This window comes from Falco punctatus, assembly GCF_963210335.1.
Source record: "Falco punctatus genome assembly, chromosome: Z".
Taxonomy (NCBI): Eukaryota; Metazoa; Chordata; class Aves; order Falconiformes; family Falconidae; genus Falco; species Falco punctatus.
This window is the reverse complement of record NC_137586.1, coordinates 85,076,668-85,096,177: the sequence shown is the minus strand read 5'-3', so window position 1 is coordinate 85,096,177 and position 19,510 is coordinate 85,076,668. Positions and strand designations below refer to the sequence as shown.

General features: G+C 44.1%; 1 protein-coding gene across 2 annotated transcripts in view; it reads right to left on the bottom strand.

The window, feature by feature from the left end:
- Nucleotides 1–1,063: 1,063 nt before the first annotated feature.
- The window catches only part of ZCCHC7 (zinc finger CCHC-type containing 7), a gene marked incomplete at its 5' end in the record, with an annotated part of 113,277 nt that continues 94,830 nt past the window's right edge, over nt 1,064–19,510 (bottom strand). For both annotated transcript variants that reach the window (XM_080372487.1, XM_080372488.1), the window contains 3 exons: nt 1,064–3,152; nt 3,625–3,742; nt 8,399–8,494. In XM_080372487.1, the coding sequence (XP_080228613.1) occupies nt 2,707–3,152; nt 3,625–3,742; nt 8,399–8,494 (660 nt within the window). In that variant the 3' untranslated portion in view covers nt 1,064–2,706. The remainder of the gene's footprint in view (nt 3,153–3,624; nt 3,743–8,398; nt 8,495–19,510) is intronic.

Here is a 19,510-nt window from a genome sequence, read left to right as displayed (position 1 = left end):
CTCAGCACCCAGCCTGAGGGGTGCTTTTGAAACTGGAGTATGCTGGTTGTGAGAGGTGCGGCACTGGGTTTCAAGGACCCGAGCGCTGCCTTGGGCTGGGGAGCGATGGCTGAAGACAGCGCAGCCCTACACAACCGGTGGGATGCGAAGAGTCTTGGTTCTCCTGCTCTCTATTCCAGCAGTGCCTGGCCAAGGGCGTGCTGAGCTCCTTCTGCCCAACAGCAGCACGGGCACGTTGCTTACACAGGGGCAAGGCCAGGACCGGGCTGCTGAGAAACCACTGAAGGGACCTCAGCAGAGCGCTCACTCATCAGCTCGCTCCAACCACCTCTTGTCATCTCTGGCAGATGTTTGTTCTACGCTTCCTTGAAACCCTCCAGGGAGAGTGCCCGCCCGCCTCGGACAACCTGCTGCTCTCCCATCACCTTTACTGGTTTAAGCTCTGTTTTCTTTGTGCTAATCGACACATGTCTGTTCTTCGCTGTCCCACTTATTAAGACCAGCCATTTTCCTTTGCACCTTATTTACCCAGCTGCTTTTCTCTAGAAAAATACAGATGTTTATACATGAAAAATACATTCATGTTTAGTATTTCCAGGCTAGCTGCATTATCCGGACCTTCTGATTCTTCTCCAGATTCTCTGGTTGGCCCTCCATAGCAGATTTGCTCCGTTTTGCTGTGCAAAGCCTGATATAAGTCAGTATTTGGGCCGATGTCTTAACATGCCGTGACCCAAGTGGACGGTGCAGTTAATACTCCAGTTTGTATACGTTGCACCAGTATCTCGCTTCTCTTACTACAGCTTTGCTGCCTCGTGTTGGGCTGGGGAGTCACATCCTGGCCTTCACCTGCAAGGCTGCTTGAGGAAGCCAGACACGACGCACCGCAGGAGTCAGAGCTGACCTCAATGCTCAGTCTAAACCAACCCTCCTCCCCCACCTGCCAGTCTACGTGCTGGTTCAGCTAAAGGCTACCAGAGGCTTTCGTTCAAATAGAACCAGGTATCGATAAACAAAAAGCATACAGGAAAAGACGAGTTTCAGTGTTAGGGGCAAGTCTTCTCAGGAGTGGAATTAATTTATTATTTTTATTTTTTTAAAAATTAGGGGTAAAAGCGATTTACTTTTTCAATATCGTCAGGAACTTTACAACCATGTAATCAATGAAGTTAAGCAAAATTAAATTTCAGTTGCCAGCAAGGACACACTTCAGCAAAACCGGGCATTAGGTTCCCAAGTATTAGGCTGGCATAGTTCTACCCCTAGCACCTCGGAGATGAGGTGATACGGTCACTGAAGTACCAGCGTTCTCGCTGGTGACCTTGCCAAACAAAAAGCCGATGAATTTAGGGAGTACTACCATGGGACACTACTGGCAGAAGGACAGTCCTGATTTTTTTCTAGTGTACCCATTTCCCTTTCCCAGATAGCCTTGCATTAATGTAGGTTACAAACGCTTCCTAATCTTGAAACAGAACTGTAGCCAAAGGCCCGCTTCTTCGTAAAAATTCAGAGAGGACATGCACCTTTATGAAGCTGTGCTGTTATTTACTATTAATTGCTTAGCAAAAGGAGTGGTATCGTCCAGAGCAGGTCATGAATCTACAGTACAGTAGCTACAGCATAGGTAATTTCCTTTTCAAAACCAGAAAATCTCTTGCCAGGGGTTCAGTAAAGAGAAGATGACACTTTTTAATTATGTTTGGTAATGCAAGAAAATGTAGAACAAAGCTGTGTTTTTTTTATATCCCTCATGTAAAGTTTTATTTAGGTTGTTCCTTCGACGAACCAATTATTCTTACAAACCTTTTAACAACATGCTTGTTTAATTCCAGTGTACAAAAATAACTGTGTTTTAAAAAATTACTAAATTTTAGCACAGTTTGTCTGGAATTGAATACATTTTTCATACTCTGCTACCTTTTCTCCAGAAACAACTTCCACATCAAGGGGAGCAAGGACGTGATTTGGGATGTAAACTCTGTTCCATTCTCAGCTGGTTTTTCCTGCCCTGCTGAACCGTCAGCAAGGAGAGGGAACAGACTCGCGCAGAGCTTGTCCGTGCTCAGCACCAAAAGCCACGGCACCGAGAGAGATGGATCCATGACACCACGCTGGAGCACGAGGCGGAAGACTGTCACAGCCCAAAGTGCAAAGGCAATGGCTTTGTAGCACCTTCCAGGAGGGACAGCAGTGCAAATGCGCCCAGCTGCGCTCTGGAGAGGACTGAGTGGCCGCAGGGAACATTTGCTACATCTGTGCCCCCGGTCTCTGTCCTGATGACTCCTGACGTGTCCAGCGTCAGCTGCGAAGGCACTGTGCTCCCTAGCAGCAGATCCTGCTCTGACAGGCAGAGCAACATCTCACTGGTGAAGAAACAAACCCGACCAAACCCAGCACGACCCCTTCCCCATCCCTCCCCCCCGCCCTCCCCAAGCGAAAAAAATAAACTTACAGCCTATTCTGGGACTGCTGGAAAGTACGGCCATTTCAGGCAGGGGCACAAAGTCCAACCTGTCAAGCGGACCGTTCATGAAAGACGATGTTTGATGTTCATGAGAGGGATGTCTGGTGTGTGACCGCCGCCTGGGCATGCTGCCCGGGCTCAGAGACGGACTCAAAATCAGCGTGCTAAGAGAGGAACAAAAATAAACAGAAGGCAGAGCCGGAGCCAGTAAAGGCTGGTGCTACCTATCTGCTTCCTCATCACCAGGATTTCTGTTTGGACTTCTTCTTCCTTTGTTTTATGAGGAATAAATTCTCATTGATATCAAGACCAGTGTCCTTCTGCTTTTTCCATTTCCTCTTCCGTTTAGCACCCTCCAGAGGCTCCTGCACGTACGCAGTCTTGCTGCCCGAGAATGCCTGGAAAATGGACTTGTAACGGATTTTACTGCCCTTGCACGCATGCCTTTTACACCCTCGAGGGAAGTCCTCCAAACAGCGGTCCATTGCAACTTCACTCCTGTATTTCTCTTTTCTGGGTTTCTCTGCCTGGGACATCCTCATCTTTTTGTAACACTCGCCATCTTTGTTGTATTTCCTATGTTCTTGCCAAGGCTTGCTGCTTTTCTTATGGCTGTGCCCTCCACGTTTTTCTTCCTGCCACAGTGTCTCTGACTGTTCTGGCAGAAGGCCGGCTTCCTGTAGTTCTGTAAAACAGAGCAGTTTATTTCAATACCGATGCAGAAAACATAAAACGCCAGTGGCCAAGTCATGACAGCTTTCCTTATGGACGTTGAAGGTAGGTAGAGAAAAAAATTTCTCTCTGATAAGATTTTTTCATAGTGTTTTTTATCCTGCCAATAGACTAGAATCTTAACAAATTACAGTTTAGTTCTCTTCTTGTTAGTTTATAGCACTTTTAATGTCACTATATTTTTTAGAATTAAAACATCTGACAATGTGAGGATGCTTTAGTGACTTCGGCACAATAAACTTCCATGGTAGACATGGATGATTGAAGTCACAAATCTTTTACAATCGTTAGACTAACTGTTCAAATCCCTTTTGCTTTTCTCAACACAGGAAAATAGTCCCGCAATATTTCTAAAAGCAGCAAGCACAGAAGAAAGTATTTCTAAGAACTGAAAGGTAGGAGGAATCTCCCAAAATATACTGTACCTGCAGCCTTTCTTTTTAATCTGTTTGTTCTTCTCTTGATATCGTATTCATCATCATAGTAGCAGATGAATGGAGAAGTAGGGAACATGCTCCCATGCATCCGCCTTTCTGAGCACTCCTGCAAAACACATTTCGCGTCACTATATGTGGCTGAGTTGCAATTTTTGGGGAAGGTAAACAGGCTGGATTCCGCAGGTGCTGGTCTGTACCTGTGGAGGATGTGGCCAGCAATTCTTTAAACATTGCTAATTTTATTACCATCCAATAATCCCACGTTACACGTATTACATGAGCCGAGCTGCTGTCCTCTCGCAGCAAACTGAGAGGATCCCACCTCTGCCCATCCAATTGCCCATCAGCAACGGTAGAAGCAGTGAGTAGGAGGTAAGCGGGAGACAAACTGCAAACACACCTGCTGGACCTGGGGAATGGGGCTGTCCTGCCTGCAGTGGGGCCAGGTCCCCCCGCCACTCGCCTTCGCTGCCCTCTCCACCCTCCCAGCACAACCACGTGCCCGGCCTCCTCGAAAGACAAACCACTTGTAATTGCAGGGGAGCTTTTTGGCCCCAGGTCATTTTGGGTGAAAGCAGGTGCAGAAACACGGCGGACTGAAAGGCTGGGTGAGCCGAGGGAAGGAGCAAGCGGATGCTTCCTGCAGTTCTGTCGTGGTTTTTTTTTTTTTCAGGGCACCCTGTGGTATTAACTGATGCTTTTTTTCTCTTTGTAAATTGCTTGTTACCCGTTGTGCTTTGCAATATTATCTCTCTGCTTCCTACTGCCCAAATCTAGTGAACTCTGGGCCTTTCCATTCTCGAAAAACTGTCAGGAGCTTTCACTTGCCCTGGTGTCTCCACCACAAGCTAAGCATTTTTCCTTCTTGCGTTTGCTGCTTCTACCACTCGGTGCCACCTCCAGCATATCCTTTCTCTTTGTGTCCTCCTGCCTCCTCCCCTCTCTTTTGCCAAGGCAGAGTACATCAGAGATGCATTTCACATATATTTCGTATTTCTCCACTTGTATTTGGACTTGGCTGAAATTAAGTGAAGAATCAAGTTACTCCCTGTGGTGTCCTCCAAAAGGGCATCATTAGGTTGTGAGACAACCGGCTGGTCTCCACAAGCATGGAGGAGCACGGACAAGCAGCGGCAGCTTGTAGCTGGAGCCTACCCAAGCCTGAGGGCTCAGCCTTACTGCACTGTGAATCAGGCTGAAAGGGACCTAGGAGGGGGCGTGTGGCTCCGTCACCTGAGGCTGGGCTCAGCAGCTATCCATCGGAGACATGCATACCCTGGAAGACGACCGGATTTCTTATTGCACACCTCGAATGGCCAGCTATCACCCCACCACGCAACCTCCTCTCTCACCTTTCCCAGGTCCTCCATGTGCTCCCTCAGATTTAAGAGGCCGGAAAAGCATAACAGAGAAAACGCCACTTCAGCTACCTGCGTTTCACATGAGTGAAAGCTCTGAGTAGCCTTTAGGCAGAGCACAAAGCTACCTGCTTTTATTTATCTGAAATAAAATGAAAGAGAATACTGTCTCTAAACGTTGCCATTCCTGAAAACAACATAGATTGGCTTTACACGGGAGTAGGCAAAGGCACATTCAGCTTTCTGTGGCACCTGTGAAATGTACGGCTTGAGATGCCGCATCAAATCTAGGGCTTGTTCTGCACGCACATGGCCTGTTCATTATTTTTGTTCTGTTAAGGCGCTGGCAGAGAAGCTTTAGTGAATGAAAGGCACGTGCCACCCCCATCAGCACTCCTCTTTTCCTCTTTGTCGCCACTGCATTGATAAATCAGCCGAGCAATGCCCAGCATCCCTCCCAAGTAAGCTGCCGCTGCTCCCATACGCCAGGTACTGTTGAACACTCTCGGGACAGTCTTCAGCATCGGAGGTATCGTACAGAGCATGGAAAGCAGAAGCCGCTACCAACCTGCAGGAGGATTTTTCTGTGCGATTGGCACGCTGGGATGTGAATGCAATCTGCAGATACCATACAGTTCCCTATCCCTGCTGCCTTGAGAACTTGCTGCAGCCTGAATAATGCAGTGGGCTGTGCCTCATTAACTTACCCTCCCTCTTAACTTTCCATGGGGGTGTCCCTTAAAATGACCACATCTTTGTCATGGACCGCAAGAGACAATGTTTTGGATGTGTGGACTGCTATGAAATGAAGTATGATGAAAAGGCTGCTAAATAAGATTTCTCGTCCTTATTAAATCCTGTCCTTAGTTCACGTAAAAACATGACTGTCTTAACTATTTCCATTTCTAGAAACTACAAGAAGTGAGCTGCAATGACCTCCTTGCCAGGACTGTACAGTTAACTCTGGGATTAGGCAAGTATTTTGCTCTTGTCTCTCTTTTGGGGAAAGGTCTCCCTAGGCCTCTAGCAAAGGAAAGGAATTTCGGTGTTCCTAAACGAAATTAAATGGTAACATGAAAGGAAAGGACTGCAGCGGGAAGCACTGAGTATGGTGTGTGTACACAAAACTAACACCAGCCTTTTTCTCTTGGTCAGTTTGTTACTCCTCTGCTTTAACTGCTTAAGAAAAGCAATAGGATAGTGTTCCTGAGGTACAGAAAGGGGACAAAAGTTTAGAGATGCTTGTCATCACAACTAATTTTTACCTGCTTAAAAAGAACTACATGAGATAAAACCAAACCAAAGACTTTTTTCTCCCCTTTAAATTATAGGCAAGAGCCTCCAAGCTCTGACAGAGCTGCTCACTGCAGGAATTCAGGCACTGATTATGACCTTGGTTTTCTTAGCCGGTGAGAGCCGCAGCTCTCAGATGCATTCCCTGCCTGGCTGGGTCGCTGCGAAGATGCACGTGCAGCCTGCCAGTCCAATTTCCTCGGCCGTTCTTGAACAGGGTTAGTGAGTTGAAGGCAAATACTCGGTTATCATCACATAACCTGCCACGCGTCCCGCACATTCGTCTGTGTGCGTATACAAAGGTCTGGTATCTCTGCCCTTCTGTGTTGTTACTGACTTCTCCCATCTTCCTTCAGTCATTGCTAAGGCTATTTCTGCTCCTCGTACTGTCTTATCTTCTTTAAACTTTGGAAGACATACAATGTTGTGCCTGAGTCACTTTACTCCTGTACTGACTTCATGCAGCTTCGCCCATTTTCTATTCGAGTAACTACTACCAGCTCCTCCCACAGATTTACTAATTATTTTTACAGCAGCCTTATTCGTATCCATGTACGGTTGCCTTCCTCAGTTTTTAACAGTTCAGGAAAACGCTCCTGATCCATTGCCAGCAATCAGCCTCACCGCTTCTTCAGTCCCGTCACTTCAGTTTTTATTCGATATGCTCATTCTAGTGCCTGTATTACTGGCAGGGGCTTTATTCTGGTTTTAACAGGATCAGCTTCAGCGCTGCTTTCATAGGTTTTATCAGCTTTACTCCCCAACAGCGGGCAGAACAAGCTAGTTCACATGACTGTATCACTGGGGTCTTACACCGCTGCCGCACCTGTAGCTGTGCTACGAGCAGATGTTTTGCAGGACTCGGCCGCATGCACTGCAGCCGAAGCAGTGCTTGCGCTCCTGTTGTGCCAGGGTGCCACTGGGCTGCTGGCTCACGCTCGTCTCCTCCTACCAAGCTTGGACTGAAACCGCTGAGTATTTCCTGCCCCTTCCAATCCGGCTGCGTGGGCAGCAGCATGTCCTGGATGTTCACGATGACCTCAGCGCACCACTTGAAGGGGAAAATCTTTATGTGCCTCCAAAGACAGCTTGGCACTAAAAATCTTCCATCTATCTTTCAGCTCTGCCATGAGAAGATCCCAGCAAACCCACCCTACTTGTCCCGCTATTCCCCGCAGGGATTAACCCTTTAGCTGAAAACAGCAGCAGGCTTTTCACGATGCATACTCAGTAGTCATAGTAGTCATAGTTGACGTAGGAGTCAACACACAGAGCATGCAGGAGAGAAGGAAGGAATTTGCCGGGAATTTGCTGTAGGAAACAATAAACTTAGCCCATCCAACACGTAAGTAACATTCATTTTCTACAATACTTGTGGGCCCTGGACCTATTCCATCAAAGAAAAGAACGAACATTTGTTCGCTGTTCATATTTGCAGGTAGAGAGTTGCACTTGTCACGACAGGGGACTGCAAGAGGTGATAAACATAAGCAAGCAATCCTAGAAGATGCAGCACACCTCCAGTTTTCACTGAGGCCACTTAAGGATCACGATGTCCTCCTTCACCAGGCTGTGTACCTTACAGAGGGCTTAAATCAGATGTTGGATTAAACTACGAAACTACAAATGAGGATAGTTGAAAGCAGGGAGAAACGGAAAATTCCTAAAACGGGCATTCAAATTGTCGGGCTGATTGTGGTGAAAAATCCTGCATGATGTCGAACACAGCAGTGAGGCACTAATAATTCATCCCATGAGCCACAGGGGGGTGAGGGGTGTGGAAGCTGTGTTCAGTCACTGTCTATTTTCTAATGAATATTCTGTCTCCCAGGCAGTCTCATTTTGATTTAAGACTTAAACAACAAAGCAATAAACCCGCCAAGGAGAGACAGTAACTTTTCCTCCGTATCTTTAAACCAGACGGGTGAGACCACTTTGTAGGTTGGCCCCCACTGATTGCAGCAACGCCACAAAGCCACAAACATTTCTTTAGGGTGGCCCTTCATTAGCTTGACTCTTCCATCTCTTTTCTCCAACCACACGCCACGGCATAGATGAATTTTTACTCCAAGGATGTACTCAACACTGAAGCAGAGACTGCTGAGACTTACATATCCGAAGTGTCCCTTCTGAGAGCAGTTGTAGCAGTACACCAAAGCTGAGTGCTCAGGGTGAGAACTGGCCGCCTTGATTGGTCCTGGCTTTGTCTGAAACACAGGAATAGGCAAGAATTAGGTCTGGCAGTATTCCGAGTGCTGAATTAAAAATAAATTAAAATTACATAAATATAATTTTATTATGCTTAAATCAATACGTTCCTACTTGCAGTTGGAATATTAACTTGGATAAAGAAGCAAGTGGTTCGTATTACTGTAATTTTGAAGAGCAAGGTTCAGCCTCAGCATCACAAATGAGGTGGGAAGAGGCATCCCCAGTATCTATTCCACCTGGCCATGTTATTTCAGCTCTGAATACAAGAAAAAAGGCTGCTGATTTATCTCTCTCCCCTCCTCCTTGTCTCCCATCCCCCTCCCCCTCTCGCAGATGTGCCACCATCCCCAGGGAGGGACAGAGCCATCAGATATTGCATCCACCAGCTGGATAGGCACATTTGTGTATTGCGGAACTAGTTTTGCTTAAAGCAATACAGCAAAGATCTGGTGGAGATCTCGAGGCCTTCACCCGTGGCATTCCCAAGCCTATGCCTGCTTCCAGCTGCGGTGCCCTGAAGCTGGCGTGCCGCAGGAGAACCTACCAGTCCATCCTAGAGAATGGGGAACTGGTTCTCCTCCCAGCAGAGGAGACACGATGCTACAGTCCAGAGCTGCTCTTGGGGCTTAGGTAGGGCAAAGGAAGATTTAGCACGGTCCATCAACTTCAGGGGAACGGGCAGCGCTTTTTCTTTCCCCTGTTTACTACCACAAAGTGGATTACGTGAATGTATTGTCTGTTCCTTTACTTTCCACATGCGCAAACATGCTCGTCCCCTGGAGAAGCAGTGGCCATGGAGCTTGTGCCTAGCCACCCACAGCAGGCACAAGATGAACAAGGGGTGCGTGTATTCCAGCCAAAAAGCAGCGGGCCAAGAGAGCGACCTTACTGCTTCCCACATCGCATGCATTTCCTTCTCTCTGGCACTAAAGGAGCACTGGAGAGTGGCCTGGATTTCAAATAAATTAGTAGTGGTTGCTAATGCTCATTCGGGGCACCGTTTTTTTTCTTTAAATCTGTATCACCACTCTCTTCCGCTGGTAGAGCCGCTGTGTTCTCCTGCATAGCCTCCAGAAGAATGACAGCAGTGCTTGTAAAATAGTCAGAAACAACAGAAATCTTCCAATCCTATCTTTTATGAATCTGATCACACTTGCAGGGTCACCTTATTTTGAACCTCTTCAGCCTTGGGTTTAAATGCATTTCAGATTCATGTTCCTCAGTTCACATTCACTCAGCAGAAGGAGGCTAAAGAAAGACTAGGAAGAGTGACACATCCAACAGTGACTTGTGACAAAAGGCGGGGAAACAGGGAAAGGGAAAAACCACCATCTATAAAGTAATTTGTATATTTCTCATCCATGTCTTACAGCAAGCGCTCTCCAGCTAACAGCAGTGTATAAGTGACTTACTAAGCCGGCTTAAGTTGTTCAGGTATTCTTTTATCATAAACACATAGAACAGGCAAGGAACTCACCCACCCCCAGCCAAATGCAAACATTTGTATATTCCCCGTGAGGAAAAAAAATCTGTGTGTTAAATTTATTGGATCAATCACCTGTATTCTAGTTAGTTTTTAGCATGAGGAGTGGCTCCAGAAATCATCTCCGCTTTGGACAGGGCTCCTAAAGAGCAAAAATAAATCCTATGAGTGACACCTTCCTCCGTCTTCCCACCATGTAGAATTTTACCCATAGTAAATGTGTTTTCAAAGCTGATGTCCACTGAAGCCCACACTGGGATGCTGCCACAAAACCCAAACAGGTTCCTTCAGTCAGGCTCTTTCTGCTGGAGAGCTCTGCGACCAGAGTACTAGTGCAATACAGCTGTCAAAAATAAAATCAAGACCATTACGTTTCTATTCTGCTTTCTGCCAGCTAGAAGGCCTTAAAATGAACCATAACATCAGTTGGAAAATGACACTATTATACTGTTTGCTCCTTGCAAGGTGCAGTGTAACAACAACACATAGTTATAAAAACCATGCATTATTCCAGAGACGTGATCCTTTATGTTCCAAGGTATTGTCTGCTAAAGCACCTGCTGTAGGGTCCAACACCTTCGCCTGCTGAATGGGCATCGTCCAGCATAAATAATGATGATTTTGGCCATCATTAGAGTTCTTACATGGAAACTCCAGTAAAATTTGCACTGAACAGTAAGACACTGTTACTTTTTACAGAAAAGAAACCACCTGCCAGCTGTATGGGTGTTGACAAGAAATGGAGCACGCACACCGGAGCGTTTTATATGGCTAAATTTGTAAGTAAAGAGCCTTTACGCATTCCTGCAATAGGTGCTTCCGCATAATCCAAAAGTTAAACAGGCAGCAGGAGATGCGAGTTAACTCACCTGACTCAGAAATTACACCTGGCACTGGCTCCCCGGTATGTGAGCGCTCCTGCTACTAAATGCTTGCAGTTCTCAGTGGCTAACAAGAGATCCAGCTGAAACGCAGCAGCTGTGCAAAGTGCCGGTGGTGCTACCGTCCCCCCGCTGCCCTTGTGCCACCGGCGGGGATGGAGGAGCACCTGTGGGGGATGGAGAGGTGTCTGCAGAACAGCCTTGCCTTGCTAGAGATACCGGCACCTATAATCCAGGTGTGAAAAGATACGTCGGGGCTTTCCGCTAGTGCAGGAGCCCTTCCGATGCTCCCATTTATTAGGAATACACCCCCTGTGACCCCAACCTCCCCCGCTGCACCCCCTCCCAGGCCAGCTTCCCCCCACCCTGCTGCCTTTTGTTTAGTTACTAGAAAAGGTCATATTTAAAGAAAGAAATTAAACTGAATACTTGCAGGTCAGATTACAACTCTGCATAACTTTACTCCTTTCCAAGGCCAAACAAAAAGGAAACCCACATGTTATATACGCTCTGTTTTGTTATTATTGAAGGCTTAAAAAAGCATCTAAAGGCTCCAGCCATATGGGTACAAAATAAACTATTCATGAACGTAGCTTCTTTATGTTATAGGTTTTTTTGTTACAAACATTTAAATAATCTATATTTGTAGGGTGATATCTTGGAGATTACTTCACTATCAATATATAGAAGTAATAACCTGGTAGATAGCATTACCTATGAAAGGTCCATCCCATCTGCTATTCTTGCTGAAAGCTTTTCATGCACCAGTAAACTCAGTAAATATCAGAAGATAAAGCATAAGCCTACCACGCCATGGATTTACTCCTAATGTCTCCTCAAAGTGCAGCCTGATGCAGCGATTACAAATGATTTTTCTTCTAATGTCATTTTACATAACCCTTTTTTCTGCATGAGTAGTTAGTGCGGAATGAATGAATGAATGCCATTAAAACAGTTAATCATTATCTGGGACACTGGCCTTCCTCCCTTCTCAACTAGGAATCTCCATGACAAAGGCCAAGAGATCAAAATGCCAGGGCTGCCTCTCTGGCCTATTTTTGACAGTAATTTTTTATGCAAATGGACCTGCTGGGCAGCTCCCTCTGTGACCTTGAGCTCCCCTTATCTGCACTGACTTTGATCCAATGAGGGCTTGCTTTTATGAAGCTCATTACTACTTAGGATCTGCAATCTGGCTAAATCTCACTAATTAAGGAAAATCTTCTGACTTCTATTTTTGTGGATTTCTCTGCTCCTCTGCATTATGTGATGCGTGGACCTCGATGGCGTTGGGGGACCAGAGGTGAGACCCTTTTGTGCCATTCAGACCGCCCGTGTTGGACAAATGCATCTCGTGGCTAGCCACGCCAACTGACTTCTACAGCGCAGCGCAGCGCGTCATGGCATGCTTTGTGATCCTCACTGGTACGACAACACACACCCAGTGTCGCTGATGGCCAACGGCAGCTCAAGCCCGGATGGGAGACAGACAGAGCCACCTTGTAACTCGCAAAGATGCACCGCACCCGTGAAAAGAAAAGCTTTGCACCCTACCCCACGTGCCAACGAAACCACAGTGAAAAATAACCAAAATTCAGATAAATTCCTTGTACTGCAACTAAATTTCTGTAACTAAAATTCAGATAAATTCCATGGGCTCGTAATCAGATGAAACAAGGGTCATGCCCTCCATTGATCCATCAGCTATCGCACTGCCTTTGCCTAAGGCTTGCGCTGAGGTTTTCTTTTTGGTTACGTACACCACCAGTTTGGGCAACTCCATTTTAGCACGCGAGGGAATAATTCTGTAAACCCTTCACCCACTGCACCCCAGGACTAGCTACTTACACCACCTCCGAGTCACCCAACGCCATTCTTGCACGCCAAGAAGAGACAGTTACTTCTCCTGATGCATTTACATACATTGCTATGCTCAAACTTAATCTGTCAGATAATTTTTACTGTTATTTCTTGTTGCACTCTAAAGCTAAGTAATTAAACAGTGGACTACAGAAAGAATGCAGGGGGAGTCAAAAAGCAGACCCAGGACACTCCTTCCAATAACGTGCCCGACACAATGAACACGAGCTCTGCACACCGCAGTCTGTTTTTGTGCAACTCTCTGAGACAAACAAGACATGAGGCTGGGAGTAAAACTCATTAGCAGTGATGTTTCACCAATTTCTTGAGTCACTGAAAGATGATCATCAAGTGAATCATTACACACTGTGGGTTGTTGACTGGAGTTGGACAGGGGAACAGTCACAACAGCTCTATCACTGAAAAATATACATTTCTTTTCCCTTTACCAATTATCATAATCTACTTGTATACCAGCTAAAACAATGGCAGGTTAGCATCATTCCCTTATATTAAAAATTGCCAATATAGGATATCATGTAATATAGTAATTATACTAAGGGGTTTTGTTGTTGCTATTTTCTTTAACCATGTCATGCACCCAGTAGACTTGCATTCCATTGGGTAATTCCTTAATTAGGCAGATTTTTGAAACAAGTATTATGTACACAACAGACCGGAACGTCTCCTTTGGAGTCTTCCTAGTCTATCAGGTGATTGCATCATTAAGCCACACATGCTACGTAGTAAAAATCCTTATGAAAATTCATGACAGAAACATACTGAGCTTGATGCATGCTAATAAGCGAGAAACACACAAATCTGGTATCTTGACTTTTAACTCCTCCCCAAACTCCAAACAATTATAAATAGAACAATTTCTTTACCAGATTTTATTCTTAATTTTTAAAGCCATCTAAATAAACTTGCTCTTCCAACAGGTGTTGTGGGGGTCACACCTGAGTATCTTTCCACAAATTACACCTTGACATTTAGTTTACTAAATGTGCTTGTAGCATTCGTTCCTCCTGGATTGCGACAAAATGCAGCAAAATAACCAAGAAAAAAGTGATCTAACTAAACTTTTAGGTTTCGGTTTGTTTTGTTTTGAAGTACATGATACACGTTAGATTACAAATCAAGGAAAAAAATATTTTTTTGATTGCACAGTCTGGAAAAACAAAACCTTTCCCAGAAGAAGAAATTTAACTTGTTCAGTCCACAGTATAAGCACTGTGAAGTGGTTATTTTCTACAGAAATAAGACATTTCTACAATGCATTTTAAATAGATGCAAATAGCATCTACAATCGACTGTGTGAAAACATTAAAAGGAAGAGACAAAAAGTACAATATTACATATTTTAAAGAGATGAATGTAATCGTTTGATACTCTTAAAAACAGAGAAAAAACCATCCTAAAATATTAATTCAAAAACTCTTTTCTGAAAAATGGACAAAAAAATTCTCAGGTTCATAGAGAAAATGAATATATGCAAGATAGTAAGGATAGCAACAATACAATCCCTGAATGCCTCAAAATCTTCATGGTTTAAAAGGCATCCCAATTTTCTCCAAAGGTGATGGCATCTATCCAGTCGTCCATGGCTAATTTTACACAGAATGCAAAACGTTATTTAAATAGGACGGTGCATTAAACTTCAACTGTTTCTGATGCAGCTCTCAAACTACAAACCTATCTTTCTTCTATTTTAATTTTAAAGTAAGTTAGCAAACACTTCCTTCTTAATCCCCAGAGACTATCTATACAGTGACACAAATGCACAAATTTATGACAGTAACATAAATGCTCCTCCGAAGTAATGTGCAACATTAAGTGAAATCGTTTCCTGGAAAGATATTATAGGTATCTATATTTTATTTGCCATCTTAAACATATCTGGGTCTTTATGACCTTATTTTTAAAATGTATTTCCTTTTTACATTTCCTGGTGCAAATGGACTGCATAAATAAGCAATGTGCTATGAGGCTTCAGACTAGCCGATAAACCCTTTCAATTTTCATGCCAGCTTCTTCTTTTGTAATTCAAATCTGGCTGAAAACTGGCAGCTCTGAAAACTGAAACAAGCACTGCCACAAATACCTTGTAATGCTATCGACCTTGTCTGCCCATGCAGTGAGAAAGGGGGATGCATATGTGTCTGCAGTCATCCAGATAACACAACTCATTTTTTTGGGGGGATAACAGAAGCCAGCCCCGGACTGTGCACCAAAAGCAGTCATTACCAGGCAAGCTGGAGAATAAGTCTCTTCAAAATACACAGCGCATTTAAAAACCATATACAGGGCTCAGCCACTGCTTTCATTACCAATTTTAATTTAGCTCCTTCAGTTTGCCAGCCAGATAAACTCTTTAGTGCTGTTTTTTAATCTATTTGCCACATTTTATGTTTAAGATTATAGTAATATGGGACAGGAGAAGGAATCACTTTTAGAGGAAATAAAGAAATAGATCCGCTTATCAGCGCCCATCAGAAAGTTCATTAATCAGCCAGGCTTTGTGCCCCCTAAATTGAAAGGTTAAATAATCCTCTCAGGAATATTTCTCGGCACCACTGCCAATTGTCCGGAGAGAAGCTGCCATTCACAGCACTCTGGATCGGTGACAGGGTATTTTACCACTGTTTGGACCCCAAACAATGATGGACAAATGGCCTGGCTTACAAAGAAACCTTTTAGTACAAGGATGGAAAAAGGACCACAAGCTTTGAAGTGGGGTGGGGGAGGGGGGTGCGTGGGGATGAGTCAGGGGAGGAGGAGAAGGAGGAGACTCGTGCATGGGGATACGTAGATTTTATTTGAATGTTTATTAGGAGACCCGCCAAATGTTGTTATATTGCACCCAGGCATACGTGCCCAGAGAGAGCGCGCGCAGGCAGGCACTACACGCTCGCACACTCGCTGCACTAAGTGTATGCATACTTACACATACATTTATACATTAATCTGAACACAAACATTTGCAAAGCCTGTAAAATCAGAAGATGAACAGAACTAAAACATGGTTATATTTATTAGCTAATACACCGGGGAGCCCAGGAAACCCCAATGTTCTAATTTTTACTGTCATTCTAGATGATTTACAGCTTCCTTTCTCTCTCTTTCTCTCTTTAACCTTTATGTTGTCTGCTAATCACCTTTCACGATCAGAAGCAAAAGGAGGAAGTACCACATTTGAAATAACTTTCTTAGCGGAACATTCTTAACAGATATTTACTTTGAGGTGATTTCTGATTATAGCTAAAATTGAAGTAAACACAGAAAAAATACAGTGCTGCTGGAGGACACCAGATGCCAAAAGAGTGGTGCATCAGTTTGTTAGAAGAGGGTTTTTGCTTGGGTATATTCTAAATAAACAGTAATTCAAGCTTTTTTCTTTAAATTTCGTAGCAGCTAGGCTCCAATCTGCAGCATCCTTTACTGACGGACAATTTTACAGAAGCATTTTCCTGACGTTGGCGACATGTTAACTGTGCATGTTGTTTATCAATTTTCTCATTATTTTTTCATGTGTTCTCCACTTAAGAGCATCATATATATTCAGTAATGCCATAATTATTTTTACCTAGCTTTTTAACAAGTGACATTCATCCAGCATACATCCTTGAAGAAATGTCTGGCAGTCTGTATACAACCATTAACGCATACAAGCTTTTCCATGTCCTTCTTGCACATCTGTTTTTGTAAATCAGTCTCAATTCCATGAAGTTTTTCCTTGAATACGACCTGGTACTTTCTAAACTGTCTACAGCATCTAAAAATGGATCAAAAGATTTCAGATTTCTGCTCTCTCACATCATGTAAATATGCCATTGATCAACATTGTTTTCTCCAAACCAACTTTTAGGTATCTCAGTGCTGTTTTCTCTTTCCCTCCTCACGCCATCATCAGAAAAGCAGAATTAATTTAATCGGGGTCTCATCAGCCATCAAAATAAGCCAGACAGCAACTGGATAGCACGCGCAAACCCAGTGCAATTGATTTTAAAGGAGAAGATATTTTGGGGTTACCATTTATTCCACAGAAATCCCTCAGCGTTTGCGTATCCTCGTGCACAGGCACCCACCACCCCATTTCGTAAGAGCCAAAGGAAGTTACAAATATGTTTTAGAAAGAGATTTAACTGCATAGTCAAGAAACAACATGAAATTACTTTCTGTTAACTACAAGCAGTTGCTAGAGGCAGAGAAACTGTAACTTGGGGGGGGGGGGGAGATAAAGGGGAAAAAAAAAAAAAAAAAGACATGCAGATTTTGGACTCGACGCTGACTCTGAACACCAGCAGTGACCAGTGACTGTCCATTTTGTCCTGGTCTACTATAAAAGTAGCAGCTCACTCTGTAATTGTTGCCCCCCTCCTACATCTGGGGGGGGCAAAGCCTGCGCCATGCTCGTGCCGCGTTGGGCTGCTGCAGCACAGACCGCGATGCGGAGGGCACCGCAAAGGGACCACCGAAACGGGCCTGTCAGGCCAGGTGTGGACTGGGCTACAGAGTAAAATGCCTAATGAAGCAGCAGGTAAAAAAGTTTGCCTGCTCCCGGCGGAGGCGGTAAGACCAGCGAGGCAGCGGTGCCACACTGTTGTGATGCAAGCTGCTGCCAGCACCAGGGCCATATGGACATTGTGGAGCCGTACACATGGCTGTTAGGGTATGTTTGTCGAATGTTGATGTCATCCAAGTTCAACATTCAAAAATAAGTTCAAACAGAGGGCCTAACTTCACTCCCCCAAAGCCAAAAATTCCGAGGGATGCTGCCTTCTTTTGCCATACGTGGGTGCTACAGCATACGTACGTATATCGTGCAAATCACCCACTGCTCTAAGACTTCTCCAATGCTGCAGTAAAATAGTACCAACTTTTCGGCATATGGCTCTACGCTACTCATCACTTTGTATGGGTCTTCGGTTCCTTTGAATTCCCTTCATGCTTGATTTTTCAACATCTGAAATCAAATTCAAGGTAATTCTGTCATGGGGATAGCAACTTTCCTATTCACATGACAGGACCTAACAAGATGTATTAATATTATAGACATGATAGACCCTCTCAGAATTAAATCAGTGAATACTTCTAGGGAATCCTAATCTGTAGATTATTAACATGATCAAGCATAACTTGAGAAAGTTACTGTCTAACCAATGCGAGCTTCTGGCTGCTCCTAACACACGGATCATTGACAAGATAAACTAGCAGGTCTGGGAGCGACATGGACGATCACATATGCTGATGCCAGCGCAGAGCTCTGTAGGCTGCCGTTGCTAAATACCTGTGACATTTTACCATGCAAAGCATTTGTATGTTAAAATGCAACAGTTTCAGTACTACTTAAGCACATAATTTACAAGCAGCTACTGAGTGGACATTTGACAAGTAAAAATGCCATTCCTAGTTAGGATACAGGTGCAAACAGTTTGTGGACATTTACGCTCTACTGACATTTCACATTTTTTCCACTTTGCAATACAAAAATGCACCAAAATACATTTTACGTTACCTACATGAAAGCGTAGTTTTTACATGTTTACAAATGTCTGATAGATCACAGGCAATTTTTGGTTTCCTATGGAATTTTGAAACTGACTCTTAAGTTCTAATAAAACGAAACTGAGAAAAAAACACCTTTATATCAAGGCCAAAGGAATAATTTTCAGGAATTTCAGGGAACGTTAATATGAATATTCATACACAGAATTTACTGCAGAAAAAGGGCACGTGTTTTTTTCTCAAATAACAGCCTGGTTTTTTTAAATGCATTGAAAATCTCACTCTAGCTTGAAAATTCTATTTTCCTTATTTAGGTGCTTAACACTAGAACTAGTAAAAATTCTTTAAATGATCATATAGGTTCACCTTTTCAAAATAAAGGAGAGGTGAAAATTTCTACCAAATTTGTAAGCATTAAAGAAGACAATCATCTGAATCCCTCCCGTTAAAAGAACTGCATTTACGTATACGATGGGGAGACATGCCAGCAATCAATCTTACCACAATTGTCCTGTTTTCTGTTTAATTAACCAGCTACCCAACAGTTTTGGTGTATCACAAAAATGTGTGTCACAACAATTTTGGTGCGTGTTGGGTGAAGGAGGAATGCACACGGCAGTTTCCACGTTGAGAACAGAGGAACTGCTGCCTGCAAGTTTGCAGGGGAGGGAGCAGCTCTCTGCAGTCATGGGTGCATCTTGCCACCAGGATTGCTGGCACTGCGTTTGAAAAATGTCACGCGCTGCAAAAATAGCTTCCTGGGCATGCAGGGGTCAGCTAACCACAGATTTAAACTTTCAAAATATTAAAATGTATGGATTTCCATGCCCTGCACTTCTCCTTTTCCCATTTAAAGGCAGGCCCAAAAGGCGTTGCTTTTGCAGAAAACACAGCGTTCCTTCAATAGCAGTAACATGCATACTGCAGTCAGGGATTCTCTGAAGGACGCCGCTTCTCAAAGACAAACGCTTCGAGGAGGTTATTTGGAACCCCAAAATCAGAGAATTGGAAGTGACTTGGTTGAGTCAGCCAAGCTTTCTGTTTCCCTCCAGTCCCAGACTGCCTCCAGATATAAATCAAAGTGCAATTTCTGGTCAAGATGTACTCGGTCTTTAGTGGTCCACTTCAAAAGCACCTTTTATTTTATTTTCTGGGGAGACAGATGAGGAAGAAGAGCATGAGCCGGATAAATGTTAAGAGAAAGCAAGGATGCTCTCTACAATGCCTACACGATTAAGGTAGGTGGCAGCTGGTGACGGTGCTGCTGGAAGGTTGCACAG